The following is a 27,934-nucleotide window of genomic DNA, read 5'->3' on the forward strand; positions in this document are numbered from 1 at the left end:
AGAAAACAAACGGGACTCAACGAGCAGGGCGTAACGAGCCCAAGGTCACAGATATTTAGATGATTAGAAGCCAGGTTTAATTCCAAATCTCCTGCTCGAAAAGTCGAAGCCACTCCCGGTGCAAAGGACAAAAGCAGAAACACTGGCAGGATTGTGGAGGGAGGCATGGACGCTTCCGGGGGAAGCGGCGAAGCCAGCGGGCTACGCTGCGCGCCAAGCTCGCGAGAGAACGTGCCGAGGGGATTGAAGGCCCAGCACCCGCCCGCACCGCCTGTCGATCACCTGGCCCCGCCCCACGCCGGCGCGCCCCCGGGCAGGCCCCGCCCCCGTCCCTGGCCGGGCGGGAAGCGAACGTGCTCTCTCCCTCCCGTTACCCTCCGCCTGCGGGGAGGCGGGAGGCGCGTGCTCGCGAGCTGCGTGCTCGCGTACGTCACCGGGTTCGGCTACGTCCGTCCCGCCGCCCGCCCGTTGCCGCCGCCGCCGCCGCCGCCGTCGCCGCGCTCTCGCTTCGCCGGCCGCCGCCTAAGGGGGGCTGGGGCCGGGCCAAGTAGCCGCCGCCGTTGCCGGGATGCCACGGGTGTACATCGGCCGCCTGAGCTACCAGGCCCGGGAGCGCGATGTGGAGCGCTTCTTTAAGGGCTATGGGAAGATCCTGGAGGTGGATCTGAAGAACGGGTGAGGAGGACTGAAGAGGGGCCTGCCATGTGGGAACGGGGCCCCCGGCGGTGGCGGGAGGCCATGGGGACGGGAGAGGGACGCCTGCCCCACTAGGAGCTGCTACCGGCCATCTCCGGCTCCGCCATAGTAGCGGCGCCTCGGGGGCGCGGGTAGGCCCCAGTTCCCACTGCGCCTGCGCGGGTGGGGGTGGCGGAGGGATAATGGGAGCGATGGTGAGCCGCTGAGTGGGACGCGGGGGAGGAAAACCCGAGTGGGATTGGGGCTGCGGGCGGGAGGGCACACAGCTCCAGGGCGGCCTGGGTTTTTCCTTCTCGGGCCCTGGGACCGGGGCCTGGTTCGTCTCCAGCAGAGACCAACCTTTCCCGCTCTGAGGGCTGCTGGAAACAAATTTCGTGCTTCCTTTTCACCTCTTACCCAGTTTACTGGATCAGGTGGTCACAGCGCATCTCTCCCAGGGACGGGAGCTCTGAAGGGACCGCCCCCCCGCCTTCTTTTTTTTAGCTTTGCCATGTGCTATTCTTTTTTTGGGCGGGAGACTGGTTTGAATAGTCTAGGGATGGTTTCAAAAGTATCGACTTGCGGTTCTGAAAGCCTTCACCGTTCCCTCTACAAGGGTAAATTAAAAGTCTTAGCCAGCTATCTTTTAAGACTGCGTACAGTTTCCATGCTGGGGTTTCCGTTCCTCAGCTTGCCAGGAAATTGCTCTGAGGTTGTCGAATTTGTTGGAGAATAGTGGCCACCTTGAGTTGTCAACTCGTTGATGTAGACGGAGACCTACAGTTAGAAAATTGCTGACTTCCTATACGGCTATGGTCTGTTACTTGTATTCTGATCTATCTTGGTAGAGCAGGGCCCACAGGAGCTACAAGTTTCAGGGATAACAGATGAGTCAGAACTGGAGAAGATATTCAACAGGGAAAACTGAGAACCAGGAAATGTTAGGTAGGACTTAAAAGACACGGATATTAAAAAGAGGAGTAGGGGAAATATTTTAGGGTACTAAACCTTGGATGTTAGAAGAATTCTTGGCTGCCTCCCCCCTTTTTAAGATCTGCTCTGCAACAGGTCTGACATGACTAGAGTTTATTCCCCAAAGTAATACCAGCAGCTAACACTTGAGAGGTTTATGAAGTTATAATTGAACATTGGAGAAAATCGGAAGCTAGAATGTACTCAAACTGTTGGCTGGGTTTAAAAAGTCATTTCAAATTGATTGTTAGGAAGAATCACCTTCTTATTAAGGGAAATGTTCTCCATCAGGTGTTCATTATGAATGCTAATTTCATTCAAAGTAGAAGGCTTAGGACATTCTTCATTTTGTACATTAGAGCTTTCAGCTCTTAAATTGGGCAGGGGGTTGTTACTGTGATAAATATGTGTCTGAATGATTAAGTTCAAACTCCAGGTTTTCTTCGGAGCCCAACCAAGGTGACAGAATAATTAAATTTTGGGGAAAGCATGGGTTTTGAAAGCAGACAGGCCTGGGTCAAACCCTATCTTCACTACTTACTTTCTATGAACAAGTGACTTCTCTGATTCTGAGTTTCCTCATCCACCAGGAAAAGGAAGATTAGAGATAAGAATTGTAAAGCATTTGGCTTATAGCTGTAAATGGTGTTTATAATCAAAGGGATCTGACCATGATCATAAGGAGACAGCTTTTTAAGTGTTTAGTAACATGAAAGCCTATTTGGTTAGGTCTGTTCTCTAAGGTTACTCAAATGATAGCAAGAAATGATGTTGATACTAATGGGAAAATAATGGAAACTAATTAATGAAGCAAATATGTTGATAACAACCAAGATGTCTGTTGATGTGCTAAATGAAGGGAGGAGGCAGAAAAACAATTCCACTCTTGAGTAAATTAAGTGCCTACATTTGAATTAAGAAATGCTTGCTCTCTGTTTAAACTCAGAGAGTGAAACTTGGAGTGGTTTGTTTGAAATAGGCTTTGAAGTATGGATTGCCGGCGTCTTGAAGTGAAGTGTCTGGGAATAGTGTATGTCCTAACTGGTGATGGTTGAATGAGGAAGAATTTTGAAATATAGTAAACAGCCTAGCTTGGATGAGTCTCACAAATGATCTAGAAGTTTAAAAACATAAATCAGAAACAACTATAAGGTTTTACACTAAACATTCAAAATCACGTGCTCTGGAGGGAACAATTGAGCAACCTGAGAAATGGTGATATAAGAGGAAGAACTACTGCTACTTCCAGGACCATATATACATGGGTCTCTAAGGGGAACTATTCATTTTTGCAGTTGTGCAGCTAAACCATGGTATGCATGAAATCTGCGGTTGAAAGTCAAAGGAATGAGGAATGGAAGTCATTCTAGGGATCTGAAGGCAGGTGTGACAGACACCAAACTGGTGCACCTCCTGGAAGCATTCAGGAATCATTGCAGGGGAAAATGACTTCTGAACAAAGTAGATAGATGTATTTCAAACACAAATTGGCTGGATTAGATGGCAGTAGTGCAGAGGAGTTTAAAAGGATGGCATAATTTAGCAACATATGTAAATTTATAGTCCTGAAAACTTAGGAAGCATAATAGAGCTCCTTGAGAATCATTTTTAACACATCTGGGTTGTGATTATTAGTATCTCTGAAACTGAAAAGCAGAATTTTGGATGGTTAGGGCTTTGAAGATTGCTAAGAGTTGGAAATTTGTAGAAGTGAGATTTATCGGTAGACAGTAGATAAGTTGAGCTGAAGGCCTGTGGGTAAAGTTCAGAATTAAATAGGCATAACGCAGTGGTATACATAGAAGGTTTGACCAAACGAGGAAGCAGATAAACTCTCCAGAGGAGATTTAGTATCCAGAAGAGCATTTTATGGACCCTCTTGGGATCAGGAGAAGGGAGATGTATACAGGAGTGCATTGCCTGCTTTTATTGTACCAGGTAACCCTAATCTAGATTGCCTTTGTTTTAGAGAACTCCTGGAAAGATGGTTCAATTTGGGACCACGAACACGTGCTGTAAATCTCCCACGACCATTTAGGCCTCTCCAGATCCCCTCTGGTCTCCTTCATCTGTCTGTGCCACACTGACTCCAGCAGGAGCACTGGGGGACCAGGGGTCAAGGAAGCAACAATATTAGCACCTGTTAGAGCCTTCCGGCTCTGTGGTAATTTTTGCTGTCTTTGATTATTTGTGAATTCTGTGAACTTTCTTGTTAGTCACTTTTTTCTTTTTTCATGTAAAATGTAGATGGTTTTTTTAATACACTATTTTGCCACACAATATTGTAGTCTTGCTCATAGATCTTTATATTTTAATTTTTTCCATATTTTAGTTAGTGAATGAGACAGATCATATACTAGGATTATTTTATTTGCCTAGTAGCTGGACAGGTAAACCCCCAAACCATTGAGGAGTTGGTGGGTGGGGGGGAGTTTTCAGTTGGTTAAATGTGTGAATTAAAACTCTCCAGGGAAACTTCGCTATAAATTTCAAAACCTGTGTTTCATATTACAGTAAAACTGTAAACAGCCAGAATTTTCAGAGATGTAATTGGATTTTTGTGATATCTAAGTATTACCAAGAAGTTTTTTGTTTTCACTCTTTGCTTAAAATTCCTTCAAGTAGAAGATACCATAGTTAATTTTTTAAATGTATTAAGGCTTCAGTGAGTTTGCATCATTTTTCTGTTAGTCCCTGAGCACTGTAGGACATTGTTAGGCCTGAGATACTGGGATAGAATCTCTGCCAACCCCAGAACCTACACAGGGATGTTCTCTTTTGACTAAATCCTTAATGAGAGCTTGTTTTTCATCTTGTTTTTTAAAGAGGCAATAAGGAAAATATAATTGAATTTGAAGTTATTGGTTTCTGGCTAATTGAACTATTAGTTTATTATTAAAAGCCCATTCTTGGGAATTCCCTGGCAGTCCAGTGGTTAGGACTCAGCGCTTTCACTGCTGAGGGCCTGGGTTCAGTCCCTGGTCAGGGAACTAAGATCCTGCAAGCTGTGAGGCATGCCCCACCCCCATCCCCAGAAAAAAAGCCCATACTTAATTTGTATGACATTTCAAAATACTGTTTTATTTCTGGTTAAAAATTTTTCATATTGTACAATTTTTAAAATACAGAGGACAAAAAATTAAAAATGACACTGTCTGCACTTAGCCTTTGCCTTTTCTTGCGTGCACTTCGGCCTCCTCACCTCCCTTTTTCACAAACTTGGATTCATACTCTTAGGCTCTGTTTTGTAGCCTGCTGCTACCTAAGAGTCTGATCCTCTTCTTGGTCATTGAGTGATCTCCTGCAACCTAGTTCTTAAGTGCTACGTAGTATTCCCACATGTAAATACTGTTTAATATAATGCACATAAGCAAAACCATGTTGTACAACAAGGTGATTGTCTTTGGTCTTCCACTGTTTTGTACATATATAAATATCTTCCATATAAATATGGCAGATACCCTTTGTGTAAATCTTAGGGCAGATTCCTGAAAATGGACTTTGGAGACAGAGTGTATACCGTTGTCCCTCAGTATACTCACAGGATTGGTTCTGGGACCCGTTGCAGAGACCCAAGTCTATGGATGCCCAGGTCCCATAGTCCACTCCCCACACCCACAAGTTCAATCAGCCACAGATGTGAAGAACTGACTATACACGTTTTGAACTTTGGCTAACTTTTGGCTTCATATAATTTATTTATATTTTCACTTGCCATATTGAAGAGTTCCTATTTTTCTGAACTTACTTTTTACCATAATGTTTTAATATTATGACTTTTTAAATTAGAATATCCAAATATATGTGTTAGGAAGTTATCTTGCTGCCTTTAAGCCTTATCCATTTAGCTTACCAAGCATAACAGATTGAAGAACTTTTTTTAAAAAGTAACTTTTTGACTTAATGTTGACTAAATACATAAATAAATATGAAAATAAATACAGGTTCATTGTAGATAATTTAGACAATACCAAAAGCATAAAGTATAAGTTATCATTAATAACCCTTTTAACATAGACAAGGTTTTATGTGCAATTTTATGTCCCTCTTTGTACGCTTAATTTTTCTCACATATTTTATTCTGTTACATTAAAGTCTTTGACATAAACATCATTTAGTGGCTACCTAAAACCCATTCTGTGGCTGAATCATGCTTTACCCAAGCGTTCTTCCTAGGTTGCCTCTAAATTCTCGCTGTTGTGTGACCTTGTGATGGATGTCATGTGTATGAAACTTTGTTTGTATTTTTAATCATTCCTTAGAACAGGTTCTATGAAATAAAATGTATGTCACAGCAGGCGTGAACACTTTGAAAGCTCTCCATGGGTATAGCCAAATAAGTGTCAAGCAAAGCCATGCCAGTTACACTTGTATCAGCCGTGCATGGGCACACCCATCACGGCAGCTCATCAACACTGAGCAGCTGTGTTGTTTAAAGTCTTTGTTAGTTTACCAGGTGAAATGGTTTCAAGTGTCTTACCAAGAGCTTTTCTTAAATGAATAAGAAATCATGAAAAAACAGGACTATGGATTAAGTAGCATTCTGTCACTGTTTTGTTCGTAATGTAACTGTTACAAATGTGACCAAGTTGTTTTTGTACTGAAGTCAACATACCTCCAAAAATATATATATTAAGTGTGTGTGTGTATATATATATATATATTTTTTTTTTTTCCCCTTAAGCCGTGGGCAATTTTTAAATTTCTGTCTTTTTAAAAAGTCAGTGCCAAGAAATCATACCATGCTGTGATTTGACCAAATGTTACCTACCACCTTAAACTGCCCTGGCTTGAGACTTCCACTCCTTGTTCCTGCTTTCCCAATCAGTTTGTGAAAAGAATAAACATCTTCTATAGTAATCTGTCCAAGTCATCTTAAATCTCTATTCTCACTTTAATAGCTTGCTCCTCCTTTCCTGATTGAGGTATCAAATGAATATAAGGGCCACGTGAAATGTTCTTCCCTTCTTAAAAGGTAGGCACAGGATGTAAACTAGATAAAATGTGGTTTGGGTTCCCGGGATTTTTGTATTCTTCCAGGTAGCCTAAACAGAAGATTGTATTTTGAGTTCCTCAGAAGAAAGATGCTCAAAGCATCTGAGAGAATACTCTTGGGGATAGTATTTATGAATTTATAAGTTAACACTGAGATTTTAAAATAAACAAGTGTTATGTCTAGTTTGTACTGACAGGGAAACTGAGGCACAGGAATTTAGAGTAACTGGTCCAAGGTCACAAAATGAGTTATTAACAACTCTGGAAGCTGAAGATCTTCTTTATGCACATACCAGATACAACATGGGCTGTGTAAGTCAAAGCTGCTCTCACACTGTTCCAGATGGTTCAGTCCTGTCCTTTGGGGCCTTGCCTCCAGAGTGAGAAGATAGTTTGGGTTCCACCACCAGAGGTCCTTAGTCTCCCTGCACCAGCTTCCAGCAGACTGACAAGTTGCTGCCCAAAGTGAGATGGGGGTCTGTTTTGTTGTAATGGCATTGGCCCTGGGCAGAGACTGCTGCTGACTCTCCTCAGGCTACTGTGTGGAGAGCTAAAGGCTGGTGTCAGCTCGGTGGTGGCTGAGAACCAGGGTAGGATTTTGTGCAGGTGAAAGGTGTTGTTGTGTTGCCATTGCTAGGGCTGGTCTTGGAGTATCCTGGAGGTGAGGGGTGGTTTGTGCCCTGGATTTGCACGCCTGTGTTTTGAGGAAATGCCCTACATGACTTTTGCTGTATGTGGAGATGAAAGTCTAGAGGTCCTGGAACGGCACCTCTGGATTCCTGAAGAAGCACTCAGGACCCTCCGCCAGGGTCCCCAGCCATGTCTTGTTCCTGGATGACAGAGGCAGGCCTTCATGAACACCGGTCTCCAAGACCCAGGGTGGGTGGGAGGACTGGAGGGAAAGAGGTGAGCAGGAGGCTCAAGCAAGGGGTTCAGGAACCACGGACCAGATGAACTGACTTTGAGAAAAGTTACTTCATGTGGATGAAATGAAGCTATTGATCCATTAATGTTTAAGGAATGTGAAACATGCATTAAAATATTAAGTGAATTAAATAATTTTCACGGGAAAGGCATCTCCAGGGTAGCATGGGGAGTGGCATCTTTAACCCAAAACAGAGACTGTGAGGCGGTTATGAGGGACGTGGAAAGAGCCAAGATGGTCCCAAGAGGCATAACCTCTCAGAGGCTTTAACGTCTGTTACCCTGCTTGTAGTGTCGTTTAGAGGTAAGTACAAACTGGTTTTGTTTGTAGCTTTGCTGTGGATCCAGATAGTGTTGTCTGCTGAGTGTACACCTTTGTTTCATTAACTGCAAGTAACAGTGATTCTATCTTCCATTCCAAGAGTTTTATTCTAAATCAGCAGTACGACTTTCATCTCTTTGAGTTCTTTTAAACTGTTTTTAATTTGTGAACGAGTCTTCATGAACTTCAAGTGTGTCATCAGAGAATAAAGTTAGTCTCTCAAGTCGTGTCCGACTTTCTGTGACCCCATGAACTATACAGTCCTTGGAATTCTCCAGGCTAGAATACTGGAGTGGTAGCCTGTCCCTTCCCCAGGGGATCTTCCCAACCCAGGGATCGAACCCAGGTCTCCCGCATTGCAGGCGGAGTCTTTACCAGCTGAGCCACAAGGGAGGGATAAGAACACTGGAGCAGGTAGCCTGTCCCTTCCCCAGGGGATCTTCCCGACCCAGGAATCGAACTGGCGTCTCCTGTATCGCTGGTGGATTCTTTACCAACTGAGCTGTCAGGGAAGCCCCATCAGAGAATAGTTGACCTCTTTTGAGACTTCTTAATTGCATTTACCCCTAATGTTGGTAAGTGTCAGGAAATTGAAATGGATGCAGGTGTGATTGTGTTTACCTTCCCTCCTTTAAGGAAAGCAGCCCTGTTGACTTTAAAGGTCACAGTGATAGATTTCATTATGACACAGGGGTTATGGTTGTGATAGATTCATCCACAAACTATTTACAAGTATGTTGCTTTCTAGGGGTAGTCCCATTTTATAGGGTAGGAATATGGTAACTGCATAGTGAAAGTGAATTTTCTTGGTTCATTCTTGAAATAGTTTGGATAGTTGAAAAAAATGGTAAATAAGCTCATAGACCGGTTGCACAGTAAAACTAGATGTGAATTTGGTTATAGATTCCCCTCTTCCTCCTGCTTTCTGAAGGAATTTTGTATTATCACTTAGTTTTTAGAATAATGAATATTTGTGTTCTCTTTTCCTCACTCCAGTATGTGAATATTCCCTCAGAGAAGGGCTGGTGTCTTCTTAATGACTATATCATCTTTCTGTATATTCCTTGACTGGTGTTGAAATTTTGATAATTGACATATAGGTTTGGTTCCACTAGTAGCTTAGAGAATGTTCACAACTTACCAGTATTAGTGCACATCAGATGCAGAAATGATATTCCTTGTCATTTAATATTTCTCATAAGATGTTAATATTCATGTGGGCATTAGTCTTCCACAACACATAATTTGATGTAGCTGGTTTTCTGTGCTAGAGCTTATATTTCTCAAAATGTTTGCTCTATGGAGCACTTCTTTGCACTGGCACGGAGACAGTAGAGCATGGCGATGGAGTGTTGATTTTAGGTGAGGACCTAGGTCTAAAGGACCCCAGATATTGGGTAGCCTTTATTTAACTGTTCTAAGTCTTCATTTCTTCATCTGTGAAATTATCAGAAAAGCTCGGAGTTGTTAACGTTATTATAGGGGATAGTAATATATTATTATATGAAAAGGGAAAGAGGTGGGCTAGAATAGTCATGTTAATAGTGGTTTGGAAAAAAAAAACAACAACAGTGGTTTGGAGTTAAATTATAGATGCCTGTCATCTGCAAAGTATTTTTCTAGTTTGCTGCTATAGTCATTGTTTAATTGAAAGTCTGTAAACCTTATCATATTCTTTGATTTCTGGTCTGTTTTTTTCCCACACCATTCATGCTTATATTTTTTGGTCCCAGTCACCATTCCTTACAAAACTAATTAAATGCATCCTTAAGTACATAATACTGTCAATGTCCATTCACATTTACCACCTCTAGGCCCAACTTTCCATCATCTCTATGCTGGTCTAGTTTTTGCTGAGCCTTAAAACCAAAGACCGATACCAGGGGTTAATATGGGGCCTCCAGAATGGGGACTGCACAGAATAATCTTATTTTTCCTCTATTCTTCTAGTCTGTTATGTTCTGAACCCACACATGTTTTCGGAAGGACCAGATGGCTGACACTGGCTAATGGGAACCAAAAGAGGAGTGAAAGTAACCTGGTTGTCACATACCCCGAGCTTAGAGGTTCTTCACCTTCCCTAACATCAGTTTCTTTTTTGCTCTGGAGAATTTACCTGACTGTATCAAAAAAAAAAGGTTAATACAGCCTGGCTTATCTGAGATTAGATTATCAAGCCAAGCAGCAGCATTTGTTGAATTTGGAAGAATTATAATACTCAGGACTGTGGGAGAGAAGAAACACCTGCCTTTACAAAGGCAGTGTGACCTTGTGGTTAAGAGCTTGGGTTTTGGAGTCAGATGGACCTGGGTTCTAGTCCAGCTGTGCTGCCTAGGAACTCCTTGACTCTGTGCAAATTGCCTAACCTCTCCCAGCTTCATTTTCTCATTGCAAAATGGGAGTAACAGTAGTGCATTCTTCACATATCATAGGAAGAATGAATGAAATATTATAGATGAAGTATTTACTTGTGCCAGGCACTATTTAGATACTAGCGTTTGTTAAAGAGCTCATAAGCAAATGAGAAGATAAGCGCAAAGGAAAAAGAACAAGGCTTGACATTTTTCTACTCAATTATATTTTAATAAAGAAATATGTGAGACCTAGTCAATTCTGCCTTGATTAAAACTTAATTCCATTATATTCTGTTAAATCTGGTGGAAAAGGAAAAAAAAGAACAAGGCTTTAAAGGTCACCAAAACATTATCATGTAAAACAAAAAATTGAATAGAAGTGCTGATGCGAGTTTTTGGGACTCGCGGAAGAGAATTCTCACGTCTACAGAAGCCGGTGGCTCTGATTCACCTTGTGTAATCAAGGCATTCCAGAGTTAGAGAATGGATCAACAAAGATTTTAGGAGTCAATATAGACCTCTGAGCCAAAGAATGATACAGCAGCTGGCTTTCCCTGCTACATGTAAACAGACAAGTTGACTAAGTAAAAGTAGCCACATTCTAGAGCGAAGTGAGGTGAGACCCTACTTGTCTGCCAGAGAGGAAGAGAGCACCCTGAGAGCCCAGCAGAGGGAGCGCACTGTGGAGCGAGGCAGTGCACTGAGGGGTCACCGGGGGAGGCAGGCAGGGGCGATGACAGGGTGGTTAGGAGTGAATCTGACGGTCGGGGGACCGAGAAGAGAGGAATCATGAGGTAGGTTTTCTTCTTTGAAGGTGGGGAAAGATCAAGTGCAGACTGAGATGTGGCCAGCGTTTGCAGACCAGGAATCCACACCAGCTCTAAGCAGAGAGCTCTTGGTGTGCGGGAACTGCCAGTGTGCCGACGTGAAAAGAGCCCCAGACTGGGTACTGGTGAGCCCTGAAGTCGCACCCCAGCTCTGCCACTCAGTGAGCACGGGTAAGTCATCCACCTTCCACGGGTGGCCGTGATGGCCCTCCCTCCTCGGAGGCTAAAGAGAGGGAGGCCGGAATGCCCAGAGCAGCCTCCTTCCTGTCTCAGGATAGAAAGGATCTCAGGAACCCACTTTGTGTGGTAGCAGCTCCTAGCGGTGGGTTACATACAACCCCCAGTTACCGGGGTCGCCAAATTGCAACCATAATCCGTGACCCAGGGCAGTGAATGGGACATTGGTCAATTTTACTTTGAGGGCCTGACCACTGCTTCCCTGGAATTTTGCAGACTTTTGGTATTGGGGATAGTAACACAATTGGCACAAGCTTTCTGAGTTGGCCTCACCTGAGCACTAGAGAGTTGGTTGCAGAAGTGCCTGTCTGCAGTTTTCTCAGCACTTTATGCAGAGAGCAAGAATTTCTGGTTTTTATTACAGTCCTGTCCGTGTGCCCCTTTTGCACCTCATAACACAAACTGACTGGAGCATAGGACCAACACTGAGTGCTTTGAAAGAGAGCTGTTTTGATTCCTGTTCACTGAATGCCATTTCTTTCAGGGTAGATTTAAGGGCTGTGCCCTTAAAGTACATTGCTTTTGACCCTAGTTTCAGGGTTCAAGCCACCCCATGGGTTAACTTCAACAGATGAAAATTTTTCCTTGGCTACAGCAACATCCCTAATCCTGACCAGCCATGGAGAGGTTCGGTTCTTGCCAGTGAATGTGGGAATGGCTCACCACATTGGGAAAACAAAACTCACATCCTGCTGATGTTGGCTGAGGACTGTCATGTCCACATACAAAGAAAAGCATGTGGCACAGTTTTAGGACAAAGGTGAGCAGAGATCCACCGTGTAAAGGGGCAAATTTTTCCTATAGAGCGAACATCCAAGGCGTGCCCCGCGGTAAGCAGCGCTGGCGGGTGAGGGCAGGCACACGCATGGAGGCTTGCTTCCCCTCGCCCCTTGGCCCCACTCCCCGTCAGTCAGCTGGTGGTGCACACCCCCTCAGTCATCCCCATCCAGGGAAGGTGTCTGGAAGACAGAGGTGGCCCTAAGCCCTCCCTAGAGGGGTAAGGCAGACTCCCCATCCTCTTCAGTACGACATGCAGAGTGGTATTGGGGACCACTGGTGTACGTTATTAGGGTCGGGATATGCAGCAATATCCCCACCTCGGGTGGTCATTTTTCTTAGGTGAAAAAATGAGCAACTTTTCGAAAACTGAAGTCTTGGAATACTTCAGTTTTAAAAGCATGTCCTTCCAGCTCTAGCATTTCAGAGTTCTGACTGGCAGTCTGAGCAGTCCGTTAGCTGTTGAATGGGGAAGACCCGAGCATTGGCAGTGATGTCAGAATGGATTGAGGTTTAGAACCGCCCACATAACTCAGAGGCTTTTGTAGTGTCCCGATCACCTGCTACTATTCAGTAAGAATCATGGAGCCCACTTTTCTCAGAAAATGGCAGGGATTCCTCTTCTCTCATTTTTTGACTAAATTTGTCAGGATTAAACATATTCTAGAGGAAAACAGTTTGGGAAAAGGCAGTTGTAAAAGAACACTGAAGAATTTTTCTTTTAATTGGAAAGATTTGCATTTAATAGGTAGGCCAGGCTTTTCGTTCTTTTACACAGGCATAGAGAGAGAGGGCAGATGTAACATCTGAGAGTCAAGCCAGAGGAGGCATACTGGTGGGGTTTTGGTTTGTGTTTTTTATCAGTCCCTGCCTTAGAGGGATTTTATAATCTGTCATAGGTTCATTCTCCCAAATTCCTTCATCTTCATTCTCATACTAGAGTTACTGAAAGATGGTCATTTGGAAGGATGTCTTCAGCTAGAATTAAGAAATTTATCTGCTAGGTTGTGACCATAAGGCTTGTGTACAGGCCACTTCAGCAGTATGTCTGAGCACACGCGTGCCAGCTCATAGTGTGCATGCATGCCTGTGTGTGTTTTGTATCCCTACTTTGACAAAGAATTCAGGAGGAGAGTACTTTAGGGGAGAGAAGATCAGTTTCATGGGTTTTTTGTTTTGTTTTGTTTTTGTTTTTGCTGCAAAGCACAAAGGAATTTTAAGATCTATTTAGAAAGATTCTCTGATGTTACCAGGGAGAGCTTTACTTTCTTAAAGGCACAAAAATTTAATTCAGAGACAAAACTATTTAAATAAAACTAAAATTTTGTCCCATCATTAAGCCAGAGGAGGACTAACTTTATCATACTTTTGATGTTAGGAGAAACCTAAGAGGTACGTAGTGTAGCTCCCTAGGATTCAGAGAAATAAAATGATTTTAATGTGCTTTCAGAATTGGTTTGCAGTGGAACCCAAACTAAAATCCAGGCCAGTTCCTGCTGCTCCAGTCTTAATGGTGTTCTGAAGTCAGGCCGCAGTCTGAACATCTTCTGTTTTAATTGTTTAATGTAGTGTGCCTCAGTTTCTTCATCTGTAAAACAGATAACGGCACCTGGTTCTTGGGTACTGTGTTTATTAAATAAGTAACGTTTAGTACATAGAGGTTACTTAATATTAAGTACCATTTTATTGTTGCTATCTAGTCTTCTGCCTGATTTGGGGAACTCATTTACTCCACTTAGTGAGGTCATCCTTTCGGTAAAACGGACCTACACGAACAGTGATACGGTGGAAGCAACCACACACTGATCTGATCTGTGCTTAGAGAACAGGAATCATACCAGGCATGGTGTATGGGGCAGGAGGATGTTTTGCTTCGTCTTCCAGGCCCACCCAGCAAGTCAGTGACAGAGAGGAGTGACGGTCAGGTCCTGATTTAATCATTGGACTGGACTTTGGCATTAAAACGTTACAGATAGATTTTGTGCCTTTTCACAGAGTGGTAGCCAAGATTTTTCTGTGGGATAAATTATATCTTAAGTCAGCTGTTTTAATAAGTGGCTAAGATAGCCCCAAAATGTGGCTACTAAGTAATCGGCTCGCTCGGACTTCTTAGAAATGTAGTAAATACTAGGGAAGAGATGCAGGGGTCATTTTCTTCTGACGACACAGATGGATCGCTGCAACTCAGGAGAGTTTTACTGGGAAGATGTGCCTTGCGTCAGCCTCAGCTGCAGAGGAAGATTGATCACTGTGAGCATTGTTGTTGTTGTTATCTTTTTTTAGATAACTGTGCCTCAGCTTAGCAGATTGTCATCTTCCCTCAGAGGGCAGGATGAGCTCTTAGTGTGCACAGGGTGATCCTGGAGTCTGGGAGGATGCTCTGCCACAGGGTTCTGACCTAAGCTTCGCTTGTCAACACGCATCTGGCTTTCTATTTCAGGTCACTTGCAGGGCTTGGGGTCTTGCATTCTCTGACTCCCAAGTGGTTGTAAACCCTAATTGTTGTGAAGAAAACAGGTGTTCTGTGATGTCTTTATATGATCCTCGAAAGTCAGCCATAGTCCTTCTGACATCACATCAAATGAATTAAGGGCATTGAATGGTGCTGAGCCAGTGAGAGGGGGGAGGCCACTTCATCATGCCCGTGTTGGATGTTTTCTCTCATCCCTCTGTACTTGGCATCTGGGCAAGTTGGCAAAGCAGACCTGTGACCAGTCTTGACAGTTAAATTAAGCAATGTACTTCTGGGGGCAAGGAGGTGTTTTATTATCTATTTAGAAATAAACCAAAGTAGAAAAAAAATTTTAATTAGCTCTTTAATTTTGTCTCTAAAAGCAATAGTGTAGCTTTCCTGAAGACCCACTCTACTTGGGAAAAGACAGCTAGCTGCAGTGTATTTTATCTTTTAGAGATTTTTTATGATCATAAAGCACTTTTTAACATAGTAAGTTACTGATTTGGAGAGGTTTTACTTGCTGTATCAACTGTGACAGTCATGGTCAAAACCATTCTTACTAAGCTGCTAGGCAGTTCCAGCTCATGGGAGGGTGAACCCCACTTTAAAGTCTCCATAAGCTGAGCCAGGTGTTTTTTGAATTCTGTTCCTGCAGAACCTTTCCCATTAAACACTGAGTGTTTCTATGTTACTTTTCTTTAATGGAATTGAGCTTCAGTGACTCTTGAGGTTTGAATGTCACTCACAGACATTTCAGCATAACAAAGTTTTTAGCTGTACATTGTCACCTTGAGAGACTCTTTAGTAAAGGAAGACGTCCTCAGTTTTGGTTCTCTTAACATGTTGCTGAGTACAGCATTACCTGCTAAAGAAAGTGGAATAATTTTGATCAGGCTGGATGAACTTCCGGCAGGTCTTATAACTTGTTTTTAGTTTCCGTAGGTTTAAACCCAGAGGAACACCAGTCAGCGTCTGTGTGCATAGCTCTGTTAAAAGTTCAAAGGTGTTGACTGTGACCTGTATGATTAAGATGGTTTTGGTTTTCCAGTATAGGCAGTTCTCACAAAGCTAGACCTTCCACAGCCACATCAGACCAAACTAAGTTTATTGATGATATAGTTTATAGGGCGTTTGTTTGACTTTGCTTATAAACATCTTACAAATTTTGCATTTTGGTTTTATAAGTTTTTCCCTTCAACAGGCATTAATAGGATTGGGATAGGGGGTGGTTTTCTTTTGGATCTGTGTTAAACCACCAAACCTGTTTGTTTGCTGGGAAATTCCTAGCAGTACTATGTAAAAGAAGTTTGCACAGTTGTATATAGATTCTAGAGAATTTTAGCCTACCTATAAAGCTCGTGGAAGTGAATTTGGAATATCATGAAGAAGAGAATAGCTCCAGATTTTTTTCATTGGTAGTTTTTAGAATAGTCAATTCACCTGTGACTTGTTTAGGTAGAGAAAAGGGGACTTTAAAAGCTTTTTTCTTTCACTGAGAACTACGATACTTTTTTTTTTTAACTTGGTTTATTACTTCAAGCATGATCTAACAGTTAAGACACAGTGCCTGAATGTAGATCTAACTACTCTCTAAGATACTACTTTGAGGCTAAAGCTAAAAAGATGAGTTTTTACCATGAGTCGAAAGAGCAAATATTCAATCTTGTAGGATTACATATTTTAATACCTTATACCAAGCATCCCTGTGGAGGTTTTTGCAGTTGCCACCAGCTACTTGGGGAACAGAAGAAATGATCTCTGAATATTTAGCCAGCCTCCTACTAGAAATACAGGAGTCAACCTTGAGAAGTCTCCCTGCCCTTTTGCGTGCCCATGGACACAAAACTGAATGGTTTCAGCTAAAGGGAAGAGAAAGCTGAGCCGTAGTTTGCCAAACCTGCCTAACCTTTGCTGAGCATGAACCTCAATGCTTTCTCTTTAATGTTAGTGAAACTGGTGTCAGAATGGTACCAGCCCGGATTGTGTTTGCTCTTTTCTAGATATGGGTTTGTGGAGTTTGATGATCTGCGAGATGCAGATGATGCTGTTTATGAGCTGAATGGCAAAGACCTTTGTGGTGAGCGAGTAATTGTTGAGCATGCCCGCGGCCCACGGCGAGATGGCAGTTACGGTTCTGGACGCAGTAAGCATTTAAAGGGCATTTGTATCGGTGACATGCCTCTGTTATTAAATGTTAATTTTTAAATTAATTAACTGATTAATGTTACGTTAAAATGTATTGATTATTTAAGCCATTTGATTTATAAATTATGTATCTTTTTAAATGTAAAATTGTAAATAAACATCTTTAATAATGTTTAATTTTAATTAAATTAATGACATAAATTTCTTGTTTTAATACTTTATAAATATGTTTAATGATGTGTGTTTGTGTTGTTGTTTTTTTTCTCTGTAATGCAATTGTTTAACATAGATTTAACAAAGACCTCAATGTTTTAATTAAAAGAATCCTTTGAGGCTAAGATGACTGCCTGTTCCATTTGCTGACCTTGGGTTACCTTTCCATGCGTGGCTCTTTGAACCATTGTGGCCCTTGGCTGACCAAAAACAGGAAGCCATGTGACGACCGCAACCTTTCCCCATTAGACCTGGGTGGTGAGGATCCCAAGGGTTAGACACAGATGAGATTAAACTGAAATAGGTGCCTGAAAACTTTTTTTTTCCATATAAAATATTCACAAAACTTTAATCACTGTGAGTAACACCAGTAACCGATTTAGTAATTTGGTTACTTATTTCTAAATTGTTAATAATTTGTAATTTATGCATGTTAATTTTAAATATAAGTATTAACGAATATATATACTTACAACTTTGTAAATTAAATTAAATTTTTGTGTTAGCTGATTGCTTATTTTAATCTAGATTAGAATTAAGGGTGGGGATGGAGTTAAAATATATATATATATTCTTTGGGGTGGGGGTAGATGGTATATTTAATAAGGGGAATGTGTGCTGTGTTGTTTTTTCTTTTTCCTCCACTGAAGTAATCCCATCTATTTGAACCTTCCAAAGGTGGATATGGTTATAGAAGAAGTGGCCGAGATAAATACGGCCCTCCTACACGCACAGAATACAGACTTATTGTGGAGAATTTGTCAAGTCGGTGCAGCTGGCAAGACCTAAAGGTTTGGGCCCTGTTAACCTTCTGGGGATACAGTTGGGCAGGAGTTAAGGTTGGGAAAGAGGTCATTTTATACAGGCCCAGGCACACCGAGAAAGCTTTCCCAAAGTATCTGAAAATTTTCCGATTAAAGTTTCCACAGGAACACAATCAGAATCTCACTATCCTGTATGTTACAGGACCAGCATGCCGGGGACAACCTATGTTAATGAAGCTTGCTCTGTGGAGAATGTTAGAGAGATTACAGTGTAGTTTTGCCCTAATGAAAGAAAAAATTACAACTAACCGTGTTTCCTGCAGTAGTAGTTGTAATATGCAAGTTTGTGTCAGCTTCCAACATAGAGCCTCACTAGTGAAAATAACTATCTGACCCATGTTCTTTTCTAAGATTTGTTTGTTTTTCATCAAATTTGTTTACTACTATTAATTGGTTTTGGCCACGGGGCTTGTGGGATCTTAGTTCCCCTATTCCTGCTGAGGATCGAACCTAGGCCCACAGCAGTGAAAGCACTGGACAGCCGGGGAATTCCCTATCCTGAACAAGTTTTAATCTCAAAAGGGAAAAAACCTTATTGAGTAGTGTCTTAACCTGAATGGTCTTAGGAGGGCAAATGTAAAGGAGGATTGGAGTTTCCTGTCTCACTTCTTATTAAACAAGTCATCTCTAGCAAAATGTTAACTGCTCTCAACAGTCTTTAGCTAACAAAGATGAAATACAGGAAATGTTAGTTCACAGTTGGTCGTAGCAGAAGAGCTGGGATTAAAACATATGCTGGTATTTTTTTCTAGCACACTGTTGGTGTCAGTATTACAGCAGGCCCTTAACTGAGTGTCTGCCAGCAAGACTGTGTTCCCCGAAGAAATGACTCCAGTATTCTGAGAATTAAGAATTGAACATTATGAATTAAAACTAGAAAGACTTTCAAATTTGGGGTTAAAATGGAGCCTAGCCAACATCCTCAGTTGGTATTATGCTTCCATGCGCTTGGCAATTTAACTCAGGAGAGGAGAGCAGTTGAGTTGATTTCCTAGGAAGTCAAGGGAGCCTTCAGAGCAGGACTTAGGAGCCCACCTGCCTGGGTGGATTCCCAGCTCTGCCACTTACTGGTTATTTTACTTGAGTAACTTACTTTCCTCTTGTGCCTCATACTCCTGACCTATAAAATAGGATTAATATTCACGTCTGTTGACAAAAATACTAATGCATTTTTATATGAAAAATTGGAATGGTTCCAGGCACAATAAATGCTAGCTATTAAGCAAGAAAATGCAAAATAAAATAAGCGAAAGGAATACTGTCGGTTTTTAAAATGTGTAAATGCGTGCTACCCACTGGTGATGTTGAAATGAACTACAGAAAATTGGTTGTCTCACCCACAGTGTGGGTGGTACTAAGAATTTACATTCTGAAGTCTGGATGTTATGTTCAGATCCCAGCTCCTTCGCTTAATATTAGTACCTGAATGATCTTGAACAGTTTGCTTAATATCTCTTGTATTTCATTTTCCTGTAAAATGAGAGTAATGATTGTATCTACCTCATGTGACTGTGTATAGGACTGCATTAATTAAATCCTACTTATCAAACAACAGTCAATATGTTAGGAGCTGTTATTAACAGTTTGGAAGTATGGCAATATCTCAACTTGCCCAGCATAGTCCCAGGTGTGGCATAATGTAATAACATTTTCCTTACTCTTTAAGATGTATGCTAGTTTAGATGATAAATCACTGATATATGGGCCTTGTGCCTTTTGCCCAGAATCACCACTCCTGCAAATAATTCAGTTAAAGAAATTTTTGTATGAAGATGTTCATTGCTAGATTATGAATAGTAGCAAAAGACTATATGTAAAACCTAGAAGTCCCAACAGTTAGGGAGTATTGGACACACTAATTATGAAGAATGTAGGTTATGTTAAGACATGTAAATGTTTTATGACACTGAGCAAAGGAGTAGTATCAAACAGCATATATTCAGTGTTGGTAACTTTGTAAAATATGGAGAGGAAATCAATAACAAAAACGAATTGCTATGGGATATTTATGTATTCATTCCACAGATACTTATTTTGGGGTATATATTATATATGAACAAACATGGGGAAATTGGCCACAAGACCCTAAGTTTTAAATTTATCCAGATATCATTCTCTTTTTAAACACTAATCACATCTCCTGTGTTCATCTGGCATGTTGGTTGTATTCTCTCCAGCCAACCAATTGCATTATAGTAAGTCCTCAGAGAGAATGAGCAAAGAGCCTTACAGTAGTCATTGCAGAAGCCAGGGCTGGACAACACTGTTATGTAGTCTTCTTGTCTTTACTAATCCATTATGATTTTGTTTACATTTTACCTTAGATATTTATCAACAACTATACATGTTTTCAATAAGAATTTATAATGAAATGTAAAAGACTTGACTTAAATGTAGTAACTTGAGTTTCTAAAGCTTCTATAATCAGAGAACCTACCACTAAAAAAATTGGGAAATGATGATTAAAAAATTTTATTTTCAATTGTAAAATTTATATTCAAACAAAACAGTTTAAAGGAACAGTTAAATATTTATAATCTCTACTACCCACCTAATGTCTGATGCTTTAAAGAACCTCAGTAAATAGTTGGTGTGTAGCTGGAAATACTTGAGGTCAACTTCATTCTGAGAAACCTGGCATTTCTTCTTAAAGGCAAGGGAAGACTTTCATGTTGATGATTGTGTTAGGTATTTTCATAAAATGTGTCTTAACCTATTCCGGGATTTTTTTTTTTCTTAGGATTATATGCGTCAGGCAGGAGAAGTGACTTATGCAGATGCCCACAAGGGACGGAAAAATGAAGGGGTGATTGAATTTGTGTCTTACTCTGATATGAAAAGAGCTTTGGAAAAGTTAGATGGAACGGAAGTCAATGGCAGAAAAATCAGATTAGTTGAAGACAAGCCTGGCTCCAGAAGACGCAGGTCCTACTCCAGGAGCCGCAGTCACTCAAGGTACTGTTGATGTCTTCAAGTGTTAGAGCTTGCTATAAATTCATTAATGAACATGTGTTGTTTAGTCACTAAGTCGTGTCCCACTCTTTGTGACCCCATGGACTGTAGCCCACCAGGCTCCTCTGTCCATGGGATTTCCCAGGCAAGAATATGGGAGTGGGTTGCCACTTCCTTCTCCAAGGGATCCTCCCAACCCAGGGGTCAAACTTGAATCTCCTGCATTGCTAGTGGATTCTTTACCATTGACCCATCTGGGAAGCCGCAAAGAGCACATAGATAATCCATCTTCATTGTCCTGTGGAAGTCTTCAGTACTGTGGTTCTATCTGCTTCAGTAACTCAGAACTTTGACCTGAACATTTATTTGTAAAACTCTTGAACACTTTTGTCATGAGTACAAATAGAAGTAAAGTCCTTTCTCTGAGGCAGGTATCAGTGACCTCCTTTCTCGTTTATTCCAGAGTCCCTTAGATTATACCATTACTGGGGCAACATGACCACTGGCCCATTGGCTACTCTCCCAGATACTCCAGCTACTCAGGAATGGAGACTTGGTCTTATTCAACAGCTGCTCTGCAGGTGGACCAGACACTTGTAAATAAGACAGAGAAGGTCCACGCTCTCATGAATCTCAGTCTAGTGGAGATGACTGGCATTGAGCAAATAATTACCATCGTGCTCAGGATGTTAAAGGAAAAGTATACAGCCCCACTCTGAAGAACTGGCAGAGACTTCCCTGAGAACATGTCATAGAAACTGAGCCCTAAAGGCTGTGTTGGACATGATGGGCAAAGAGAGGGGATAATGCCTTTTAGGCAGAGATGACAGTGTGTTTTGAAGGCCCTGTTGGGGGAATGAACAAAGCAGAGGAGAGCAGCTTGTGATGAGACAGCAAAGAGCCAGTTCCTGCTGAGCCACAGGCCAGATTAAGGGTTAAGAGCAGTGGGGAAGGCATTAATCTAAGCTTTCCAGGTTTTGGTATTTTGTTTTTTAACTTTTTATTATGGAAAATATTAAATATATAAAACATTAGAGAAAATATGAACCTCAGCCCCTTAAACTTATTGCCCATCCAGCTTCAGTACTTTTTATTTTGCCAGTCTTGCTTCATCACCCGCTCCTGCTACACTGTTTGAAGGCCAAGTTTAGGCATCCTGTCATTCCGTCTATAAATACTTCAGTGGGTATCTAGCCTTGTACATAAAATAATGAAGCCACATCACAACAACACATCTGCGTTCAGCTTTCCCCAGTTGCCTCAAATACATGTGTATATTTGTAGTTGGTTCATATTAGAATCCCAGTAGGTCTACACACTGCAGTCAAATAACATGTGTCTCAGTTCTTTAAATCACAGCTATCTCCTTCACCCTCTTCATTCTCCATGCATTTAGTTGTGAAAGAATTTAGTGTTCCGTTTTGAAGATTTTCCACAGTTGAAGGTTTGCAGATTGTATTTTTCTGGTGGTGTAGACATATCCCTCTATCTTATCCCCTGTGTTTCCCATAATGCTGTAGTTAGATCTTGAGGTCACTTAGAGTAAGGCCAGGATTTTAGCGGGTGCTTTGTACTTCTGTTGCATCCCTTGTGTGGGGTCTGGATATCTCACTTTGAATGGTGATAACCTTTATCGGCGTGAGTCGCCCATTATACAGTTCTGCAGCAACAGTCCACCCCACAGTGTCAGTGTCTGCTCATAGTCATCGCCTCAAACCGTTCAGTAGCAGCTGTAGCATGATGACTGTCTAATTTTCTCATTCTTTGTGCATTTAAAGACCTTAGTTCTGTGAGGGATGATTTCCCTCTTATACCCCTTTTGCTATCACCCTAACAAAATATTTGTATAAGAAAAGGAAAATCAAAGTTGATATCTTTATTTACCAGTTTCCAGAATATTGAATGTGCCCAGCAACACCCAAAAGTGGTGATGAGGTTGTTTGTTTGGCATCATTTTGAGTAAATTGTTGGATCTTGGTATATTTAGTGTTTGATGCATTGCAGTCAGTTTTTTATTGACTCGAACTATTCTGTCTTTGATCATTGGAAGCCCTTCAAGCTGGCTTCTGTGTCTTTTGGTTTTGTTTGATTTCTGTGTGAATGTGCTTTACTAAATATTTACCCAAATTTTTCATTACAGCATTTTCAAACATTAAATGTTGACAGAATAGTTCATGAGCATTCATGCCCTCCCTGTAGCTTCAACAGAACTGAAAGTTTGCCCTTCTCTCTGTTTATAGACACACCCTATGCATTTATTTTGCTGTACCATTTAAAGAGAAGTTGTAGAAATTGACACTTCACCCCTAACTACTTAATAATATGTCTCCAAGAATGAGATTAACCACACATATTTTTTTTTTTACCTAACAACGTTCATGGTGATTCCATAAAGTCATCTAATGTCCAGGTCATATTCAGGTCTCCCCAGTTGTTCATTGATGGCCTTGGAGCTGTGCTTTCTCCTGGCCAGGATCCATCCAGTCATGTGTTGTAAGGAGTTGTTGGGTCTCTTCAGTCTGAAGTAGTCTGCCTGTATCATTCCCCGCTCCCACCCCACAACGTTTACTTTTCTTAGTCTCTTTTTTTTAAATACTGCCCCACATTGTGAATTTATGTTTTCTCTTTATATTGTTGAACTTATACTTTATTCCCTGAATTTCCATAAACTGGAAGTTAGGTCTAGAGGGGTGTGGTTGAGATACAGATTAAGTATTTTGAGCAGTTCTTTCATAGATAATAGTGTCCAGAAATCTTTGAAAGTCTGTGTCATGGTGATAAGTCCCATCTTTGCTTTTCCTGCAAAAGAATTGGTCATTTTCCCCAAGGAACCCTGGTTGTTTTTGGTAGGAAACAATAGTCTACAGTCTCGGTACTAAAGGTTTTTTAAACTTGAAGTGTACAGTTGACCCTTGAACAAAGTGGGGGTCGGGGCGCCTGCCATTCATATACAGAGTTCCCACACCCATGGATTCAACCAGCTGCAGACTGTGTAGTATTGCAGACCATGCTTATTGAAGAAAACCCTATGTGTAAGTGGACCCATGCAGTTCAAACTCACGTTCTTCCAAGAGTCAACTGTAGATCTCAGTGAATTGCATGACTAGGTGAAAGGCAGAAGTGTATGCAGGAAGGCCAGTTAGGGGTCTTTGTGGTAGCAGGAGAGTGGTGGTGGCTTGCGGGGGGCGGCCGACGTAGTTAAGTGGAGAAGATTAAGAGGAGAGTCGCCAGTGCAGAAGAGGGTGAGGGAGGGAGGCAAGTTCAGGATGGCTGTGGTTTCTGGCGCCAGGAGCTGGTGAAGCATGGTGGCATCGGTGGGAATAAGGAAGAAACCCGGCAAAACAGCAGGTGTGGGGGAGACGGGCGTTCGGTTTTGGAGGAGTGTTTGCAGGTGACTATCTTTGGGCCCAGAGCGTGGGAGAGAGTTCGCTTTCAACTTCGTGTCTGGGAACTGCCAGGGTCATGCATGTTTGATTGAAAAGATGTCTTAATTGACTTTTCACTCAGTGTTTTGTCAGCAAGTATTAAAAATAAGTATTTGCTCCCCTAGGTCTCGCTCTCGAAGCAGACACTCTCGTAAGAGCAGAAGCCGGAGCGGCAGCAGCAAAAGCAGTCATTCTAAGAGCAGATCCAGGTCCAGGTAGGCGTCCCTGGGATTCGTGCAGGGCCCACCTGCACCTAGTCCCACTCTGATGGCCACTGTGTTCCCAGCCTTCCCTCACCCCAGTTTTCTTAGCTCTAGGACTGCAGTCGTGGGGGTTCGGAACGCAGTCCTGGGCCAGAACGAGCCGGGCCTTCTCTTGTGGGGCAGAGCTCCACGGGTAGCTGTAGTCCATCTCCCCCGACGGGGCCTGAGGTTTGAAGTCCCACGCAGCGACCCTGTCCCGCTATCTCACCAGGTCAGGCTCCCGTTCCCGGAGCAAGAGCCGCAGCCGCAGCCAGAGCCGCAGCCGCAGCAAGAAGGAAAAGAGCCGCAGCCCCAGCAAGGACAAGAGCCGCAGCCGCAGCCGCAGCGCCGACAAGTGCCGCAGCAAGAGCAAAGACCCGGCGGAGGAGAAGGTGCAGAACAGCGACCGCACCGGCAAGTCCAAGAGCCGCAGCCCCAGCCGGCACAAGAGCAAGAGCCGCAGCCGCAGTCAGGAGAGGGGTGCGGAGGAGGCACGGGGCAGCGCGAGCAGGAGCCGAAGCAAGGAGAAGAGCCTGCGCAAGAGCCGCAGCCGCAGCCAAGGGGGCAGCCGCAGCCGCAGCCGCAGCAAAAGCAAGGACAAGAGGAAGGGGAGGAAGAGGAGCCGGGAGGAGAGCCGCAGCCGGAGCCGCAGCCGCAGCAAGAGTGAGAGGAGCCGGAAGCGGGGTGGCAAGCGAGACAGCAAGTCGGGCAGCGGCAGCGGGAGCAGCAGCAGCAAGAAGAAGAAGAAGGAAGACGCAGACCGCTCGCAGTCCAGGTCACGCTCCCGCTCGGGCTCCAAGGAGAGGGAGCGTGCCAAGTCCGAGTCCGGCCAGAGGGAAGGCCGAGGGGAGGGTGAGGATGCTGGCGCCAATCAGGAGACCCGGTCCAGGTCGAGGTCCAATTCCAAATCAAAACCAAACCTTCCATCAGAATCACGCTCCAGATCAAAGTCCGCCTCAAAAACCCGGTCTCGGTCTAAGTCTCGGTCCAGGTCTGGGTCCAGATCGCCCTCCCGATCTAGATCCAGGTCTCACTCGAGGTCCTAACTGGCCGCGGCCACAGCTGGAACTCCCCGAGCTGTCTTTTTGTACATGTTTGGTAGCCGTAGCACAAGTGATTGGAGTAGAACACATGTCACTACTGTACATTTTTACTTCCCCTAATGGTGTGTCTACAACTGTTAAATCTAAGTGCTTCCTCTCCATAAAGCCTCCTGGGCCCAGGCCTTCCTGCTCGACTGAAAACAATCTTCTCTTTGAAAACCCCTTATACTCATGGCCCACGGTAGAATATCCAAAATGCCTTGGCTTTCAGGCCTGGCCTTTCCTACAGGGAGCCCAGAACCTGGATGGCTTTAAGGCTGGAATGATGTCATAGGTAGGTATGGTGAGTTCAACCATTTTGCCCTTGGATTGATGCCCTTTGATGTATGCCATTTAGTGAAAGTGCTAAGTCTTAAGTTTCCTACCACTTTGGTTTCATATTTTTGGACTTAACAAAGTTGTGAATAGCAAGCACAGTCAAGGAAAACTGATACCTGCAGTAACCCATAGGAAATAAACTGTAGAGTTCCATATTCTGGTATTGTGATTATATTGTTTTATATTAAAAAAAGAAAAGAAAAGAATTTTTTTTAATTTTATTTTTCCCCGTCTTGCAAAGTATAGTGACCCCTGTTTCCATTAAATTTGAATAAAGACTATTTTTGCTTGACAAAATTTCATGTTGCTTGAATTAAAGTTTTGTTTCCTGATCTTTCTTGATATCTTTTTCTTAGCATAAAAAGTTCATGGTATAATTGCTGTTTGTTCCTTGAGATCACCCACAGGTAGGAAGCCAACACTTTGCCTGAAGAGTTTTTCTCACCCAACAGAATATGGTCACGTTTCCTGGAAAGTTATAATTCCTTCCTCTCAAGACACTTAGAGCCAAGCTGATGAGAAGAGAATCAGTTTGGCAACTCAGCATCACTGGATGAGCTCTGAACAGAGATGTCTCTTCTGTGCTGTTTGTTGAGGGTCTTGTCCGTGATCCATCTGAAGCGTAGTACATCGTCTTAGAATTGGGCTTAATCAGAACCAGAAGAAAAACCATTCAGGAGCTTTGTCCCATTTGTCCCCTGCATCACTTGTCTGACCCATCTCTAGAGGAGGTTCCAGAGAGACAGTGGTTCTGGTCTGGCCTCCACCTTTGGGGGTCTGTAGAAAGGCATCTGTCAAAGCCGGAGGGAAGCTGGAGGGCCTGTGTGGCTCTGTACCGAGCTTGGGAGGAGAGAGCACCACTTTGCAGACTGCTTCCTGGGCACCCACTGGGGGCTGTTCCTAGGCTTAAAGTACTGCCCTGGGCCTTTTATAGACCATACCCTCTACGACTCACAGGGAAGACCCCGTCAGTGTTTCTTGCCCTCCTGGAGTTTGGTTGCAAGTGGTAAATACCACTGGGGTAAAGCAGGCACTTGGAGAAGGGAGTTGGAACTTCGCCTACGTTCAGAGACGTCGAGGAGACAGCCCTGAGGCTGAACCTTTGGAGACGGTAAGTGGGGTCGGAGGCCTTAACTGAAGGAGATGGCTGTGAGCAAAGCCATGGAGCTGGGAAAGCATTGTGTGGGGCACTCTGTGGACTTCTGTCATGGGGAATAAGAGAAGGAGGTTTGTCAAAGTGGATCAGGTCAGAGGACTTGTAAATGTGTGGGGGAGGAACTCGGCCTTTGGGGAATGTAGAAGATGCTGGAATAGAGAAGGCAGGTTGTAGAGCTGTGCTGCTGGAAGGTGGGCCCGAGGGCTTTCCCTGCAATCCTGTGTCATCCTGACAATGACGGCTCCGACCATAGACCTCCCGGTGCCTCAGCTCTCTGGTCTCCAGTTGTCATTCAGTTGCTAAGTCACGTCCAACTCTGACTCCAGTAGATGACAAGGATTCAACATCCCTTAATTTTATCCCTGTAAGGTTGTGAACATCTGTCTGAGGGGGTTTTTTCCTCCAAGTTTAAATTTTTTTAAGCCTATTTTTTAAAAATTCACTCCAATTTTACAATCTAACACAACTTTCTTTCCCCAAATTATCATTGTTCGTACTTTTAAACAGTTCTGTTGTGTTCATATAATTTAATGAACTTTGTCGTGATGTCCACCCACCCCCAACAACTGCTAAGTTAACATTGGTAGCTTCTATGGATCAATCTCTGTTTTTGCAACTGCTCTGGTTAAATTTGAATTGCTCTGTCACTTCATCAAGACTCAAAGGCATGCCTGGGAGTGCCCAGTTGGCTAAACCCAGGTTGTCGTCATCCCAGATCCTAGATGCCAAAGAGTGGTAAAGAGGGTGGCTCATTTTAGCGTCTATGATGCAGAACAGTACATTCATCCCCACAAAAATGCATTCAGCAGGGAATTTCCCCAAAATTGGAAGCAGCCAAAGGAACAAATGCCCAATATAAGTCAACTTCAGGATGCTCAAAACCCTGAAGTACCCTTCTTTCCAGTTAATCTTCCTCTCCCCTGCCTCCTAAAAAGAGTGAAAGACAAAAATAGGAACAGAGAACCAAGGTAATGGTTAGAAAACTATGTCAGTAATCACTTCAAATAATACTCTAACT

The 27,934-nt window shown here is 42.9% G+C and overlaps 1 protein-coding gene across 7 annotated transcripts; it reads left to right on the forward strand.

The window, feature by feature from the left end:
* The first annotated feature begins 300 nt into the window (after positions 1-300).
* Positions 301-26,057, forward strand: SRSF4 (serine and arginine rich splicing factor 4). Of its 7 annotated transcripts, none has more exons than XM_069574848.1 (9): positions 416-675; positions 11,057-11,240; positions 11,902-12,066; positions 16,539-16,681; positions 17,006-17,154; positions 17,575-17,687; positions 20,461-20,675; positions 24,223-24,312; positions 24,572-26,057. In XM_069574848.1, the coding sequence occupies exons 5-9, from the start codon at positions 17,064-17,066 to the stop codon at positions 25,383-25,385; spliced, it is 1,323 nt and encodes a 440-aa protein (XP_069430949.1). In that variant the 5' UTR covers positions 416-675; positions 11,057-11,240; positions 11,902-12,066; positions 16,539-16,681; positions 17,006-17,063; the 3' UTR covers positions 25,386-26,057. The 7 variants fall into 7 exon arrangements, with proteins under 7 accessions (XP_069430944.1, XP_069430945.1, XP_069430948.1 ...); XM_069574845.1 differs by lacking the exon at positions 17,006-17,154 and adding an exon at positions 9,839-10,026 and having other exon boundaries at positions 426-675; XM_069574849.1 differs by lacking the exon at positions 416-675 and adding an exon at positions 9,839-10,026.
* The last annotated feature ends 1,877 nt before the right edge of the window (positions 26,058-27,934 follow it).

This window comes from Ovis canadensis, chromosome 2 (genome assembly GCF_042477335.2).
Source record: "Ovis canadensis isolate MfBH-ARS-UI-01 breed Bighorn chromosome 2, ARS-UI_OviCan_v2, whole genome shotgun sequence".
Lineage (NCBI taxonomy): Eukaryota > Metazoa > Chordata > Mammalia > Artiodactyla > Bovidae > Ovis > Ovis canadensis.